This window comes from Leptonychotes weddellii, chromosome 9, assembly GCF_054177405.1.
Source record: "Leptonychotes weddellii isolate Sample4059 chromosome 9, ASM5417740v2, whole genome shotgun sequence".
Lineage (NCBI taxonomy): Eukaryota > Metazoa > Chordata > Mammalia > Carnivora > Phocidae > Leptonychotes > Leptonychotes weddellii.
The window spans coordinates 95,602,117-95,619,450 of NC_138377.1; the positions used below are offsets into that span (position 1 = coordinate 95,602,117).

Consider the following 17,334-nt stretch of genomic DNA (forward strand, 5'->3'; position numbering starts at 1 on the left):
GTTTCAATAGCCAAAACAGATTTTCTTTTAAAGAAATCTATTAACCCAATGTCCTGTGTCTTTTAGAAAGAAATCGGTTCTTAATTGCAAGATAAGAAATTGTTTTTCAACACAGCTGTTTAGCCAAGATGCGTTTAGTTTTCTTTGGACTCTAGCCCTTTCCTTTCATCTGTATTTTTCATTCATTTCTATGTTGCTAACTCTTTCTTGATCTGAATATTTTGGCAAAATGCAGATTTCTTGGTACCCTATCCCTGAAATGATGTCATCATTGTTACCCATTTTAAATCAAAGCAATCTTTAGATTTTACATATCAGTTTTTCAATGTCTAGCGCATTAAAACTCAACATTTTTTTAATATACTTAATTCATCTGGGGGATTCTCAGTATATTACTAAAGCAACTAGTTCATGCCTTGCAAGACTTTTTAATAAGCCAACATTGGTACCTTGATAATATAATAAGGTATATCATGTGTTCTAAATTCAGTTTCATTAAAATATGTGTTTATTGAGATGGCATATTTAATCACCAAAAAGTCACCATTTTGATGTATACAATTCAGTGGTTTTGAGTATATTCACAAGGTTGTGCAACCTCATCATCTCTAATTCCAAAACATTTTTAATCACCCCAGAAACAAACTTCTTAGCCTTTAGCAGCCGCTCGCTCTTCCCTAATTCCACTAATCTGTGGCAACAACTAATCTACTTTGTGTCTCTAGATTTCCTTATTTTTGACTTTTTATGTAAACGGAATCATGCAGTATGTGGCCTTTGTGTCTGGCTTCTTATACTTAGCATAATGTTCTTAAGGTTTATCCATGTATCAGTACTTTATTCCTTTTTATGGCCAAATAATAATCCATTGCATGGACATACCACATTTTCTTCATTCATTTATCAGTTAATGGGCACTTGGGATGTTTCCACTTTTGGGCTGTTATGAATAGTGCTGCTCTGTGCATTTGTGTACAAGTTTTCATGTGGACATACGTTTTCAGTTCTCTTAAGTGTCTATATCTAGAAGTTAAATTGCTGGGTCATATGGTAACTCTATGTGCAATTTTTTGAGGAACTGCCAAACTGTTCCATTCTATTTCACACCAGTTTGCCTTTACACCTGCAATGTATGAGGGTTCCAAATCCTCAACATCTTTGCCAACACTTGTTACTGTGTGTTTTTTTTTATTATAGCCTGGTGAGAAATGGTATCTCTTTAGTTTTGATTTAGATTTCTTTTTTTTTTTTTTTTTTAAAGATTTTATTTATTTATTTGACAGAGAGAGACACAGCGAAAGAGGGAACACAAGCAGGGGGAGTGGGAGAGGGAAAAGCAGGCTTGCCGCTGAGCAGACAGCCCGATGCGGGGCTCGATCCCAGTACCCTGGGATCATGACCTGAGCCGAAGGCAGACGCTTAACGACTGAGCCACCCGGGCGCCCCTGATTTAGATTTCTTAATGACTGATGATGTTGACAGTATTTCCATGTGCTTATTGGCCATTTGTATATCTTCCTTGGAGAAATGTGTATTCAAATCCTTTGTCTATCTTTACGTGGGTTACTTGTGTTCTTATTGTTGAGTTTGTAAGAATTCTTTTTATATTCTGGATACTAGACTCTTATCAGATATGTGATTTGCAAATATTTTCTTCCATTCTGTGAGTTGTCTTTTAATTTTCTTGATAGTGTCCTTTGAAGCACAAAAGTTTTAAAATTTGATATTCAGTTCGTCTGTTTTTTCTTTGGTTGTTTGTGCTTTAGATGTCATATGTAAGAAACTGTTGAAAATTTATACCTGTTTTCTTCTAAGAACTTTATAATTTTCACTCTTACATTTGAGTTTTTGATCCATTTTGAGTTACTTTTGTATATGGTATAGAGTCCAAATCCATTCTTTTGCATGTGAATATCCAGTTGTCCTAGCACCATTTGTTAAGATGATTATTCTTTCCCATTGAATTTTCTTGGCACTCTTGGCAAAAACTTATTGACCATGAAATATATTTCTGGGCTTTTGATTCTATTCCATTGATCTATTTGCCCATCCTTGTGGCAGTACCAGACTGCACTTGCTTGCTTTTACTTTATTATTCTAGATGCTTTGTGGTAAGTTTTAAATTAAGAAGTGTGAGCACTCTGACTTTATTCTTTCTCGATGATTTTGGCCATTCTGGGACCTTTGCATTTTCATATGAATTTTGTAATCAGCTTGCTAAATTTGCACACACACCAAAAAAGGTCCAGATAGGATTTTGATACAGCTTGCAGTGAATCTATAGATCAATCTGGGGAGTACTGCCAACTTAGCAATATTAAATCTTTCACTCCATGAACACAGACTGTCTTTCCATTTATTCAGATCCTCTTTAATTTTTTTCAGTGTTTTATAGTTTCCGGTGTTCAGGTTTTGCAGTTATTTTGTTAAACTTATTCCTAAATATTCTTTGATACTATTATATGTTGAACTTTTAATTTCATTTTTAATTGTTCATTGCTAGTGTATAGAAATATAAATGAGTTTTGTATATTGATCTTGTATCCTGCTACCTCGCTAAACTTGTTTCTTAACCCTAATAGGTTTTCGTAGATTCCTTAGGGTTTTCTATATAGATCATGGCACCTGCAAGTAGATGTAGTTTTACTTCTTCTTTCCAATCTGGATGCTTTTTATTTCTCTTCCTTGCTTAACTACCCTGGCTACAGCCTTCAGTACAGTGTCAAGTAGAAGTGGTGAGGGCGGACATCTTTCTTTTTCTCCTGATCTTAGAGGGAAAGCTTTTAGTCTTTCACTATTAAGTGTGGTATTAGTTGTGGGTTTTTAGTAGATGTCCTTTATTGGGTTGTCAAAGTCCCCTTCTCTTCCAAGTTTGTTGAGTATTTTTATCATGAAAAGGCATTAGATTTTGTCAGGTGGTTTTTCTGTGTTTGTTGAAATGATCATGCGGGCGCCTGGGTGGCTCAGTTGGTTAAGCCATCTGATTCCTGATTTCAACTCAGCTCATGATCTCAGGGTTGTGAGATTGAGCCCCACGTCAGGCTCTGTGCTTAGGAGGGAGTCTGCTTAAGATTCTCTCCCTCTCCCTTTGACCCTCCCCCCCATGCTCTCTCTCTCTCTCAAATAAATAAATAAATCTTTAAGAGAAGAGTCTTAAAAAGAACTATAGAAATATATGAACAAAAGAAGAGAATAATCCAATCCCCAAGATGTCCCCTTACATATTTTGTTATTCTGTTGTTAGGTGCGTATGTGTTTATAATTGTTATATCTTCACGATGGATTGACTCTTCTATCGTTATAAAATGTTTTTGTCTCTAGTCACTGTATTTGTCTAAAAGTCTATTTTGTCTAATATTAGTGTGGTCATCCCAGCTCTCTGTTGATTCTTATTTGCTTATTATGTCTTTTGCTATTTGGCCTTCAACCTATTTGAATCTTTGAATCTAAAGCGCATCTCTTGTAGACATAGAGTTGGGTCATTTTTTTAATCTGTTCTGCCAATCTGTCAGTATTTAATTCATTTACATTTAATATAATTACCAGGAGTGCCTGGGTGGTGCAGTCAGTTAAATGTCTGACTGTTGGTTTTGGCTCAGGTCGTGATCTTGGGGTCATGAGATGGAGACCCATGTCAGACTCTGTGCTCAGTGTGGAGTGTGCTTGGGATTCTCTCTCCCTCTCCCTCTGCCCTGCCACCCCCAAATAATAACTAAATCTTTAATATAATTACCAGCAAGGTAGGATTCATATCTGCCATTTTACTACTTGTTTTCTTTACATCTTACATCTTTTATGTTCCTTTGTTTCTCCATTACTGCTTTATTTTATGTTAAATAGATATTTTTTAATGTATTGCTTAAATTCTCTTGTGGTTTCTTTTACTATATTTTTTGAGTTATATTTTTGGATTTCCTAGAGATTATTATTAACATTTTAACTTGTAACAACTTAGTTCCAATTGATATCAACTTTTTTCAAGTATATAAAAACACTGCTTCTATATAGCTCCATTCTTTCCCTCTCCTTTATACTGTTATTGCCATGTAAGTTACATCTTTATAAGTTGTATGCTTATTAATGCAGATTTATACTTACTGTTTTTTGCAGTTCTCTTTTTTATTTATTTTTTTTTTTAAAAGATTTTATTCACTTGACAGAGAGACACAGCAAGAGAGGGAACACAAGCAGGGCGAGGGGGGAGGGAGAAGCAGACTCCAGGCTGAGCAGGGAGCCCGATGCGGGGCTCAATTCCAGGACCCTGGGATCATGACCTGAGCCAAAGGCAGACGCCCAGTGACAGAGCCACCCAGGTGCTCCTGCAGTTCTCTTTTAAATCAGATAGCAGAAGAAGACTTACAAACAAAAAATACATGTATCTTGTCTTTTGTATTTACCTATATAGTAACCTCTACCAGTGTACTGTATTTCTTTGTGTGGATTTGAGTTACTGTCTAGTAACTTTCCTCTGAAATTCCTTCAGTCTGAAGGACTCCCTTTTATTTCTTAAAAGATTTTATATATTTATTTTAGAGAAAGAGAGAGAGAGAGCAGAAAGAGGAGCAGAGGAAGAGGGAGAGAGATAATCTCCAGCAGACTCCAGGATGAGCGCAGAGCCCTATGTGGGGCTCGATCTCATGACCCTGAGATCATGACCTGAGCCAAAACCAAGAGTCAGACACTTAACCGACTGAGCTACCCAGGCACCCCAAAGATGACATATTTTTAATACTTTAAGTCCTTACCTAAAACATTCACTTTACAGTCTATATTTAACTGTCTTTTTTGAGATGACTCCTTTCTAGACTTGAGCTGCCTAAAGCCCCTCTCTTAACTGCTCCTTGGCAGCTTCCCTTTACTCCGTGCTAATCAGTCCCTGAACACTAAAATTTCCCACTTTTTGCAGATTGTTCTCCAGTTCCCATCTTTCTGTTATTTACCACATCAACTATCCTAAAATTTTATTACCCTTTCCCAGATCTGACCTCCTCCTTTCTCCCTCAGAGATCACGTAGACTTTCAGATGTGAGCTCTCACATTTCCTTGTGCTTCCACCTGTAGCCTAGCCACACGTGAACCCACCTGACCCTCCCTGCACATGAAGGGCTGCACGAGGTCAGTCCCTCCGCATGCGCATCCACTCAGTGGATTTCTCTCCACCAGTCACCCTCTCTCTTTTGGATCTTCCTTCTCTATAACACAGCAAAATGTACCCCAAAAATATATGGACCAAAAACTATGTACCGCCCTCTATCATTTCTTCTCTTCCCTTCCCATTGCAGTTAAACTTCTTGACAACTTTCTCCCAACCCTAGTACTTTTCCTTTAGTGTAGATTCTCACTATTTTAACCTCATATTAGTCCTTTATTTCCAAATATTTATTGAGCACTTTCCTTCAGACACTGTTCTAAACCTGGGAATACAGTAGTGAATAGGACTTAATTCCTGTCATTATGGCACTTAAATTCTAGAACAGGAGGCTGAGAAGAAACACACAGTACATTCTCTGAGAGGGAGAAGTCTCATTAGAATATAAAGCAGGGCAGATGATGACTATAGGAGAGGAGGAGCTAGAGAGGATGGGCAAGGATGGCTTTTTTATGGGAGTGACATTTTAGCAGAGACTTTAGTGTCAATGAACCACTCAGGGAAGGTCATGGGGAACATCTTCGAGGAAGACGTAGTATCTAGTATAAATGCATCAAGGTGGGAGCAAACTTGATATAATCAAGGCCCCTCAAGAAGGCCAGAGTGACTAGTGAGTAGTGATGAGAGGCCCTGGGGCTGGACAAGGGGCCAGAGAAGTAAGCAGAAGCTAGATTGTGTAGGCCATGTAAGGAAGTTGTGTATCAATCTGAATTAGGATGCCATTGGAAGGATTCAAATGAGGGAGGTGATATGCCTTCTCATTGAGTAAAACAATGTCCTCAGAAATGCTCAAATATAGCATCTCAGAATATATGCCTATGGTTTTGGATTGCCATCTTGGGAATAACATTTTTTCCCCAAAAACCCATGTTGTAGAGAAAGAAAGGGAGGATCAAGTACTCCCTTGAGTACTTGAAAGAAAGGGTTCTTTATTTTTTCATCTAACAGAAGCTAAAAGGGCTTCTTCTGAAATTTTTGCTTATAGTTCCAGATTTTAATTTAATTAGTATTGATAATAATCATGGCCATTTTAAGGAAAATTTTGGGATGAATATGACAGTATTGTTGCTTCTTGAGAAGTTCATTTACTACATATTTGTGTTTATCCTACATGCAAGACACTATATTTTAGCCCCGTATTAGGTTAAGCACAGACCTTATGCCATGAATCCTTTTGGCTTAGTTCCATGAAAATGATAGCCCTAATTCATCAAGAGAAGTATATGGTTTGGCAGTTGAGATGGGGTTTTTTGCTAATCTATTTTTTTTTTTTTTAAGATTTTATTTATTTATTTGAGAGAGAGAGAATGAGAGACAGAGAGCATGAGAGGGAGGAGGGTCAGAGGGAGAAGCAGACTCCCTGCCGAGCAGGGAGCCCGATGCGGGACTCGATCCTGTGACTCCAGGATCATGACCTGAGCCGAAGGCAGTCGCTTAACCAACTGAGCCACCCAGGCGCCCTGCTAATCTATTTTTAGCACTCTTCTCCTGGTTCCTATGGTGGATAGTGGTGTGCAATGAAATGACTGGCTAGGGGTGGTCTGAGGCCAGGGAACACAGAGAAATGACAGATCACAGAGAGCAAACCAGTGATGTCCCCTTAGAATCATGAATAAAAGGTTCAAACCAACTGTGCAACATAGAAATGAGTTTCTAAATGCCTTGAATACCAATGTCTCAACTAAGATTAAACTATCTGAGTAATGGTAATATCACATTATATTAAACTGTAAAAAAGTTCACATGTGATTCTTAAGCTCTATGATGTTATGGGGAAACCTTTTAAATGTTTGCAGTTCTGGGACTTCAAAGGCTGATGAGACCTTACCTGAACTCTACCAATCAGCTGACTCATGGCTATGACTAGAAAACTTACCTTTCTGGGACTCAGTTTCTCCCATTTGTCAAATAAAGTCATTGGACTGATCTTTAATGTCCCTCTAGCACTAATGTTGGGTGACTTGATGAGTCTAAGAATTGCCTTTTTGGGATAGGCCTGCAAGATAGAAGTGATAGTAAAACTCAGTACCAATTCAACTGAAAATCTTTCATCTTTAGCCTAAGAATTACATAATCGCACAAAGAGAACGTATTTAAGCTTAATAGGAACTCTTGATTCTGAGTGGATCTGCCAGATCCTTTTTTTTTTTTTTTTTTTTTTTTGCCTTTGAGTTATCCCTAATGATTATGTCAAGGACAGGATGATGACACAAAGCCAGTATATAAAGATTTACTCATGTGGGTGGCTAAGGAGAGTGGGATATAACCGAAATCAAATGGATATTTACAAAAACCAGTGAACTGCCTCAAAATGAGATCATTTTTTGGCTTGTTCTACCAATAAGGGTAGTAATGTAATCTTTGGCGTTTCCATTTAGCTTATTGACTATTGATTGTCTGTTTAGCTAATTAAACCCTGATTTACATCTTATGTAAAAAAAAAAAATCTCAGGACTTCTTACTAGTGTATGTGAATGGATTTGCATCTCCTACTGTTGAGGCACTCAAGCTTCCCTTCACTTCACAAGGGATTGGTCCAGTACACTGCATTTGTCAGTCTTCCAAATACCAGCACGTAAAGCTTGATCTTCTTGACTGTTTATTCTTGCAATTGCCAATTCATTTGAAAGATCAATGAGAACATGAAATGTTTTCTTACTGTATTTTCACTTTTATTGCATCTATAATAAAAGTGCTATTTTAGTAAATAAAGATGGTTCAATTCATTGCAGAAGTGTCTTTTTTTCATTATCTTCCGGGTAGCACCCAGAGCCAAAGCATAAAGTTATACTATTTAGTGGTTTTCCAGCTTATTGTAAGAATCTGGAAACTACACGTCAGAGTTACCTAAAGAAGTGATTTTTCTGCGTTAAACAGGATAAATACAAAGTCAGTAGCTTTATATGTATGCAGTAGATATCATTTGTTTTTATAGGAAAAATAATTTTTTTCTGATGTTCAGCTTTAGGAAAACTTGACACATAAAAATATTCATACTTGTGAAATGCACTTACCTTCATTTCAAAAGAATAACATGCTCCATTTTAGTATCATATGAGGCATACTTACAAATCATCTAGTAGTAAAGTGATTAAATATGAATTTTTAGCCTCTGATTGAAATGGACATTATTTCTCAAATATTCTGGATAATTCCTTTATAGAACTGAAAGACTAGGGACGCCTGGGTGGCTCAAGCAGTTAAGCTTCTGCCTTCCGCTCAGGTCATGATTCCGGGGTCCTAGGATTGAGCCCCGCATCGGGCTTCTTGCTCAGCAAGGAGTCTCCTTCTCCTTCTCCCCCTCCTCCTGCTTGTGTTCCCTCTCTCTCTCTCTCAAATAAATAAGTAAAATCTGAAAAAAAAAAAAAAAGAACGGAAAGACTACACCTCAACTTGACTCAAAGAAAGGTTATTGCATACTGTTTTATAGCTCTCATAGAATTATATTGTTAATATGAGTGAAGTAGTGGTTCTTTGCATATCTTTCTGAAATTCTTATATTACTTGTGTGAGATTGAAAAATGTGACAACCATACCCAAAGTTATACTTCCAAGTGAATATTGGTTCCTTTAAAATAGTTACCTGGGAAAGCTGTGCAATTAGTCTCAGCAATGTTACTATTGCTGTGGTTCCTTGTTTTGAAACTGCTTTCAGAGCAACTATACCTATCTGGTGAAGTTTACGTGGACTTTAGTTTATCTGTTGATTCATTTGACAGATATTTATCAAATAACTACTGTCTGCTAGTTATGCCCATTTTTAGGTTGATGAAAACTTAAAATCAGTAAACAATGTGGCTCTGTCCGTCTGTTTACAGTCTAATGGTTTCGGTTTTTGGAACTGCTAAAAGCTGGATTTAGTAAAGATGAAGGATGTTAGTGAATACCATTTTAGTGAAAAATATTATGATACAAGGAGATTGGTTTTTCTTTTTTAGTTCATAAAGTGGTTTTTGAAGTGGTATCAAAGAGAATTTTTAAAACAAATAAAATCCAAACCATTTTGAACCGAGTATCTTTGGAATAGGTTGATTTCTTGTCTTAATTTGAAGGATAACATTCATTTAGATAGATGTTAATATTACTATTTTATGTTATTAGTTTTTTATGTGTATTTTGGACCTTATATTCACTGCCTTTTGTTTAGTTAATTTGAAAATTCTAAGACAGAGTCCTGGTTTACATTTGAGAAAACTGTTACACAACGTAGATACCTAAATGTGGTTGACCTGTTTATCTTTAGTTTTGTGTATGTATTTAATTTTACATAAAGTGGAGAGGCATGGCCTACCCTTGACTAGTTTCTTTCAGTTTTTACATGTATGTAATACACTCGGAAATAAAATGGAAATATCTAGTTATGCTTCATCTGGTAGTGTGATATTATGTCATAAGTAAAATTGGACTAAAAACCAATTTGACCTTAGATATCCAATGCACAATGTAAGAAGAAGAGAAGAAAAAAAATATTCTCACAGTGAATGCGCAGAGGAGGAGCCCAATGCAGTGTTCTGGTAGTTTTATTTATAATAATGCAACATATCTGTCTCTACAGGGGGATCCTTGGATGTATATAGAAAAATTCCAGAGCATGTCCTTGGAAGAATTGCAATAGCAGTGAGTATATATGGCTTCAACCTTATGAAATTGGGGTGATTGATCTTTCTAGTCAAATCTGTTCCCCTTATATCCTCATGATGTTGTTTTCTTTTTTTCCAATCCCTGTTGACTGCCAGGGCCTTCTCAACTCTCTTCTTTTGTCATTTTTGCATTTTCTTCTTTTCATAGACCAACCCACAGTAACAACATAGTCACATGACATGCTTCAGGCTTATGGGGCCTGTTACCTGTGACCTATTCTGCTTTCATGTGTTTACAGAGACTGTAGTACACTTGCTAACCAGTAACATTTCCAGGTTCTTCAACAAGAAAGCTGTTTGGGGAATATTTTGTAGTTACAGGCTTATGATTAGAAAATACTGTTCAAGCCAAATTATTAAAATAAAACTATTTATAAGAAAACACTACTTTATTCTTAAAGATTTCTGCAGACTTTTTGTGTGGTTTTTAATTTTTTTACCAGCGATATCTAGGAATTTATTCCCTTTGTGATTAAAAGCAGTTTTCCTGTTTTCTGCATTCATACATAAATTGATGAAATATTTCAACTAGACTAACATTACTATATAAGCTCCAGATTTGAAATTTGGAATAATGCAGGCTAAACAGCGTCTAAGAGAAGTCATGGGGTGGTGTAATAGAAAACAGTTGCTAAACTAAAGGCACTCTGATAACTTAAGCAGTTTAATGCAGAACAAAGCGATTATACCATGTACCATTTAATTAAATGGCTCTTTTTCACATTCATTATACATCAAACTGACAACTCAAATCCTTTAATCCAACATGGACACTTATTTAGTCTTAGTTCATTGTAATTCACAGCTTTCCTTTTTTCTTTCTAATTATTAGTGTGAACTGCCCAGGGTGATGAGAACTTTCTTTTCTGATGCTATTGCTAAGTAGCTTCTAATCTACATGTTTAGGTAGATTAGTTTAGTATGAAATTTGAGTACTTAAATCACTATTTTAGATGAAAATAAAAATGTTTCATTTCCTCTTTTAATCTCAGAGGGGAATGAATGCTTTGTGGCTTTTGGCTTTCTTGGCTCTAAAGTTTAATAACACGTATAATACAGGGCAAAAAAAGGCTAGAATACCAATTGAAAAAGAAAAGTATATGAGTTCTATATACTCAATTATGTGTTGAACTTGGCTAAAATAGGAATCTGCTTCCTTCAGTCAGAGAAGTGTGCTCTTCCTGGACTTCATAAATCTTACCTCCATCTTGTGTAGAGCATCCACACAAAGCCATTGGTCTTTTCAATTCTACTGGAGTGAGAATCCTGCAAAGTGAATGGAGTCAGCAAAAATAATAATAATAATCGGGCTTCAAATACCAAGGTTACCTATTGGTTAATCAAAAATATGACAAAAATTATTTCAGTGAAAGGCACTTAAAATAAGTGCCAGCCCAGAGCATTACTTACATTTGCCCTTACATTTTTTTAAAAATTAGGGTTTCCCCCCCTAAAATGTGTCCAATTTCTTTAGCTTTTATGGCTCATCAGGTCATAGTAATGGAAACTGCCTGTGGCCAGAGTAAAAGAAATGCTTTTGATAATTTTGCTCTTCACCTGCCACTTTTTATAAACTCTGCTGGGGCCTAAGCTTATATAATGCTTCCAAAGCATATTTTTTTAATGTAATTTGATTAGATTACAAACTTGGATAAGTCTTTGTTGCAGCTGACAAACACGAGTGGAAGGATTCCCCCAATCAAAATAAGACTAGCAAATTGATGTTTGTAGGTCATCTCTCCTCTACTGTTCTGAAGACAGATCAACATTGTTCCCTTGAGTTCTCTCCGTGAGGCCGAAAAGCATATGGGTGCTCTTTGCCACGTCAGAAGCAACAGAATCAGAGGAGAGAGGAGAGAAATAGGTGTATATTGACTACCTCGTTGTGCCAATGTTGATGAAGTGTTTTATGTATAAATATTATGTCATTTAATCTTTATAGCAAACTCTGTAGATTGTAGGTTATTGATCATATTTTATACATGTGCAAGATGAGGTTTAGAAAAATTAAAGTTATCTATAACTAATCAGTAAAGATTTGAACCCAGCGCTGTTTTACCCCAAGCCCCATGCTCTTTCACTCTGCTTTCCTAAGAGAATGAGAAAAAAGGAGAGGAAGGCCTGAAAAGGAGAACAAGGTTAAAGAGAAAAAAAAAAAGAGAAAAAAAAGAGAAGTATATGAGAAAGGAGTGGAGTGACACATACAGTTGCTTCAGATTCCTTTCATGTCATAGAACGACATCTAGGCATCTCTTCCTCCTCCCAATTAGCTTTATATCCCAGGTTCTAATAACCTGGCATGCTGTTGACATCCAAAGATTCAAGGTTCGTTACAGGATGGACCCCTGTCAACTTATATGATGTGTTGTTTGAATTTTCTCTCATAGGATATATGGCAAGAGAATATTTTCCCAGGAAAAAAAAGTATTCACATAAACTGGCTGATTTCAGCCTTTCAACTTGCTTAGTGATTTTTATCCACTTTCCATTTGAATGTGGTCTCCTAGAAAGAGGAATGCCTTCCTGCCATTCCCTGCCATGCTTGCACGTTTTGTTTTTCCTCTCATTTCTGAAGCAGTGACACTGTGTGCTGTATTTTGAGTGCTAATGTTGATTGAAGTTGTCGCTGAAAGGATGTGCACTTGACATGTCAAGGAGTGAGTGATTGACAGCAGATACAAGTACATTCAGTGTCAAGGCTTTGTCAGGTCATTGTTGTGAAACCTAGCCTACTGAATACCAATAATACCCTCTAGAGTTTCAATGGACAGATTTCTGTACACTGCTTTTTATATGCTTCTAAAGGAAAACGTAATCTATTTTGACAAAGTTGGAAGAACCGTACATTCTTTTTGAAGCTCTAATAAGATTTGTAATTTTAGTATTACAAAATCAGTATTTGTTTTACTTTTTTTTCTGCCTGATAATCTGAATATATGGATTGCCTTCCCCTTGTGTGTTTTCTGGTTATTCATTTTTCGTGGGACCAATTTTTAATGGTGAACCATCTTTAATGGGAAGGTTTTATAATATGCAAGTAAGGTTATAAATTGAGAAGTTTAACCCTAATTTCAGAACTCGGAGGTGATTACTTCCATGCTAAATAAGATGGCCTCATCCTACTACCCAAAGAGAAAATTGTTTTCATTATTGATTTTTAAGGCAATATTTTTGCCTGTTTCCTTCCTCTGTTGGTTATCATTATTACTAGTTTGATTTTTTCTTTTCTTTTCTTTTTGTTTTTTTTACTATCTTACTGTCTAGAGCATATGTGTTTTATTGTAATGCCACTTATTCCAAATCCTAGAAAAAATAATTTGCTATAAAAATGTATTCTCTTCTCTTAAAACATATAAGCTTACTGTGGAAATGATCATACCTTGCTAGCAAATCTTTCAGGAGTACATCCCCCTCTAAGAAAAGAATTAAAATATGTTAATCTCTGCTCAGCATTAATTGATATAGATTTTACCTTCTTCTAAATCTTTAGTATTTGGAAATTGGTTTTCTCTCTTTGCATTTCTCTTTTTAGAATTGCTCTTAGTCTTAATTGATCAACTAAAATCCTTCCAGATTTAGCCCCAACCTTCTTTTCATCATTTTCAAAATAAATATGTAAATCACTTAGTTATTCCTCATAATGGCAGGTTTCCTTGTTTTTATAGTCCTGACTCATCTAAAATTTTCTGTAATGGTGGGTACTTTTAAATTCTGGAAGTAAATTTTGAGTGATAGTGGTTCATTCATTGTATCTGATAAATAATTATGAATAGTCAACCTTGAAATTGGCAAGTTCACAGTCATGTGCATACAGCGTCAGTGGGTATGAATAAAAACATGTGCATCCCCTTTTGCAACCATTTCTATGTAAAGATTGTTAAAGTGTTTAGTGATTCAACTTCTCACATAGAAGGCAGCACTTGTAACCCATGTACTTAGGGTCTTAGAAACATCTTTTTTTCAGAATCTTATTTGACTGATTATTCTTAACACAGGCTGTTCAATCAAAAATCCATTCTAATTCGAATGTTTGTATTTTCTCCCTTTATTTTTTTGACCTGCGCTTTCAGTGTTTTCTACATGACTCCATACATATGCCTGCATCCACCAGCTTGGCTTGTGAGGCTGCTCATCTTGATATACTTTGATCTTTCCTACCTGAATATCATTTAAAACATTTTTTGGAAATATTTTTTAAAAATTATTTTAAACTTACAGAAAAGTTGAAAGATGCTTCCTCCAGATTCCCCAGTTGTTACCAGTTAACCACATTTGGTATGTGTTTTTTTCCTGAAACATTTGAGAGTACGTCGCAGACATCAATGGCCCTTTACCCCTAAATACTTCAGGTGTATATTTCCTAAGAACAAGGACATTCTCTCACATCATTGCTGTATACTGATCAAAATCAGGAAATTAGCATTGATTGGTACAGTACTGCTATCTAATCAGCAGTCCTAACTTGGATTTTGCCAGTTGTCCAGGAATACCCTTTCTAGACCAAAAGAATAAACATTTCTGGTCCAGCATCCAGTCTAAGATTATACATTGTATTTAGTTGTCATGTCTCTGGTCTCTGTTAACCCAGAGCAGTCTCTCAGCATTTCTTTGTCTTTCCTGACCTTGATCTTTTGAAGAGTATATGGCCCCAGCACTTGGACAGTATATTTTTACCTTGTCCTGAACACCTTCTTCTCTTTCCTTCACATCAGTTGAATCTGTTACTTAGAGCTCAGCACTTTGGTAAAGCCTTCCTGATTATGGGCAGGAAAAGCAATCTCTGTTCCACCCATTGTCTTCATTAGTTAGCTTTTAAAAAATGTCTTTCCTTAGTCACAAATGTCACGACTTAAAAAAAAAAATCCACATACAGAAGTATAAGAAGGGAAAGCCTTTCCTCCCTGCCCACACCACCACTGCGAACTTAGTAGATGTATTTCCAGGTCATGTTACATGCACATACCTTCCTTTTTTTCATTCATCGTGGCTTATCTTCAGAACATTGTAAGCCCATTAAAGGAAGGAGGGCTGTAGTTTACACATTTGGCATCCTCAAAGAGCCTGGCACAGAAATGGGAGATGTGTAATAAACACTTATTGGTTTTCAGAGTTTTAAAGGAAGAATTATGGTTGATAATGATTATATGTTTAAATGTGGAAAATTTCTGATAAAAAATCATCATTGGACTGTTTCTCTTTCTTAAATTTAGGTTGTTAAAGGCCTTACCTATTTGTGGAGTTTAAAGATTTTACATAGAGGTATGTACTGTGCTTACGAGCTCTGAATTAATTTGTGAGGTTGGGTGGGGAGCTCTCCAGATACCTTGCTTTTTAAATAAAATAAATGATCTGATATTTAAGCCAGCTGATATATTTGGTAGTCAAAAAGATGCCTGCTTTATAAATATTTTGCTTATTTTCTCCTTCAGCTGCTCTGATTTAGATTATAGGCATGGTATTTTTGTGGATATTTACCAAACATGTAAAAAGGTATTTCATAGTATTTGAAAATAACAGGATCTGATTTTTAATCCTTAACTCTAATTACTGCAAAGCCTTCACTTTTTATACAATTGCATCCCTTATTAATGCTTCAGATATCACCATACACTGGTCCTTAAAAGATTGCTTCACATACCTTGAAAGTAAAGCTTTAAATAAGGAGTTGGTGAATGCATCAAAAATTAGTCTCCCAGTTCTATTAACAGAACACTGGAGAAGAATAATCAGGTAACTTGAATGTTGTGAAAGGAACCTCCCTTTGAATTTTTCAGTGTTCCCAAAATGCATGAATTCATTTGGAGCAAATTATTAAGTGAGAAACAGACTATAGCAAAGTAACTTCAGGGCCTCCTATTACTAACAGTACTGGTTGATTTTAACACATCTGCTCAGCCCCACTTTATGCACATTTGGGGAATGCAACAACATACACATTGGATGTGATTAAAGGAAAGTTTTTTTAAAAAAAGGTATAAGCTTTGAGAGAGCAAGTAAACAACTGATGCCTTCAACTGTAGTAACACATTGGTCCCTAGGGGTTGTTTTTTGTTGTGTGGTTTTAATATCCTAGTGATTTCAGATTTCTTCTTAAATCCCTTGTCCTCTTTTGAAGAGGAGGTGTAGACTTTGGCAAGTAAAACTTGCAGTTCTTGAAGGTGTTTATGCGGATTAAATGGAATCAGGAACCAAATTTTCCCTTAAAGCCCGTCCAGTCTATTTCTAGAGTATAGTTGGTGCAAAATGTAGACATAGGGGGAGTGAGCTGAGTTGTGTTAGTGTTACTCTTCCTGGGAAGAAGTCATCATGTGAATGCATCTGGTGGGTGAGAAAAGAATGGAGCATTTTCACGACCAAGGTTAAGAGAGAATGGTATTTCTTTTTTTTTTTCTTTTTCTTTCTCTTTTTTTTTTTAGAGAGAGAATGGTATTTAACATAATATGACCTATATTGCTTCTCTTCCCTGTACTCCTACCTCCCCACACTCACCAACCCATGAAGTGGTAATGGCCATTTTAATAGGAGTTAACACAGTGGTCAGTTCTTGTCATTTTAATGATTTTTATGGACATCTGCTATCCTTTTGACAAAGGAACTCAAGGAAGACATCAATTCTCAATAGCAAAACCTTCATTAAAAGGACCTTGCCATGGAAATGCAAATGTTACTATTAAAGTGATCCTTAGGATCATCCTATACTCTGGGCATACACCATACTTCTGGCTTATAGTGAATTCTCCTTAGTCATAACTTTCTGTGAGCAATCTTAGAAGCACTTAAAACCATAGTGGATAGGGAAATACTGTTTAGTTATTCTGCAGTTGTTTTTATTTTTTCTTCTTTGCAATCATTGGTTTTAGTCTTACTCTTCGTTTTGGAGAAAAAATTGAATTTTTCTTTGAAATGGGATCTTGATATACATGTTTCAAGTGGATTTATGCCTGGGATCTAAAAATAAAGTACAAGGTGTACGTCAGATTCCCAGAACAACCATCTGTAATCACTGTGGGCAAGTGTGGTCGACCAGAGCCTCTCAGAGGCAAGTAGGTCCATCCCAGCTCTGGATGCAGCTTAAGCTAAGAAAAGGTTCTTTGGTCAGTTACTGCGGAAGCCTTCACTTTCTATACAATTGCATCCCTTCCTTTTACTAACATTTCAGATATCATGATACACTGTTCCTTAAGAGATTGCTTCACATACCTTGGTGGCCTTAGTGGCTTTTCTGATTGAGGACATAAAGTTTTCAAAAAGGAATCCTGAACTTGTACTTCTCTTCTCAGTCTTTGCTGGCCAGCTGAATTCCTAAAGCATCACCCACTGTAAAATGCTCCTAGTTAAGGGAAGATATCCGTGAGGGGCTGAGTGGGGATAGTGGTAGAACAAACCCTCCCAAGGGATTTGGGTTTTAAATAAATACCAGTGAGTCAATGTGCATCTGCATCTGTCTAGATGGAAAGACTAATGAATTATAGTGCAGGTGAACAATTATTCCCCAGTAATTATGAGTATTTGACTAAAGAAATAATATGCTGTGGTAATACACCT

General features: G+C 36.2%; 1 protein-coding gene across 1 annotated transcript in view; it reads left to right on the top strand.

The window, feature by feature from the left end:
* MAP2K5 (mitogen-activated protein kinase kinase 5) overlaps positions 1 to 17,334 on the top strand; it is a 234,025-nt gene that overhangs the window by 79,867 nt on the left and 136,824 nt on the right. The window contains exons 10-11 of the mRNA XM_081831876.1: positions 9,705 to 9,766; positions 15,000 to 15,048. Coding sequence (XP_081688002.1) covers positions 9,705 to 9,766; positions 15,000 to 15,048 — 111 coding nt within the window. The remainder of the gene's footprint in view (positions 1 to 9,704; positions 9,767 to 14,999; positions 15,049 to 17,334) is intronic.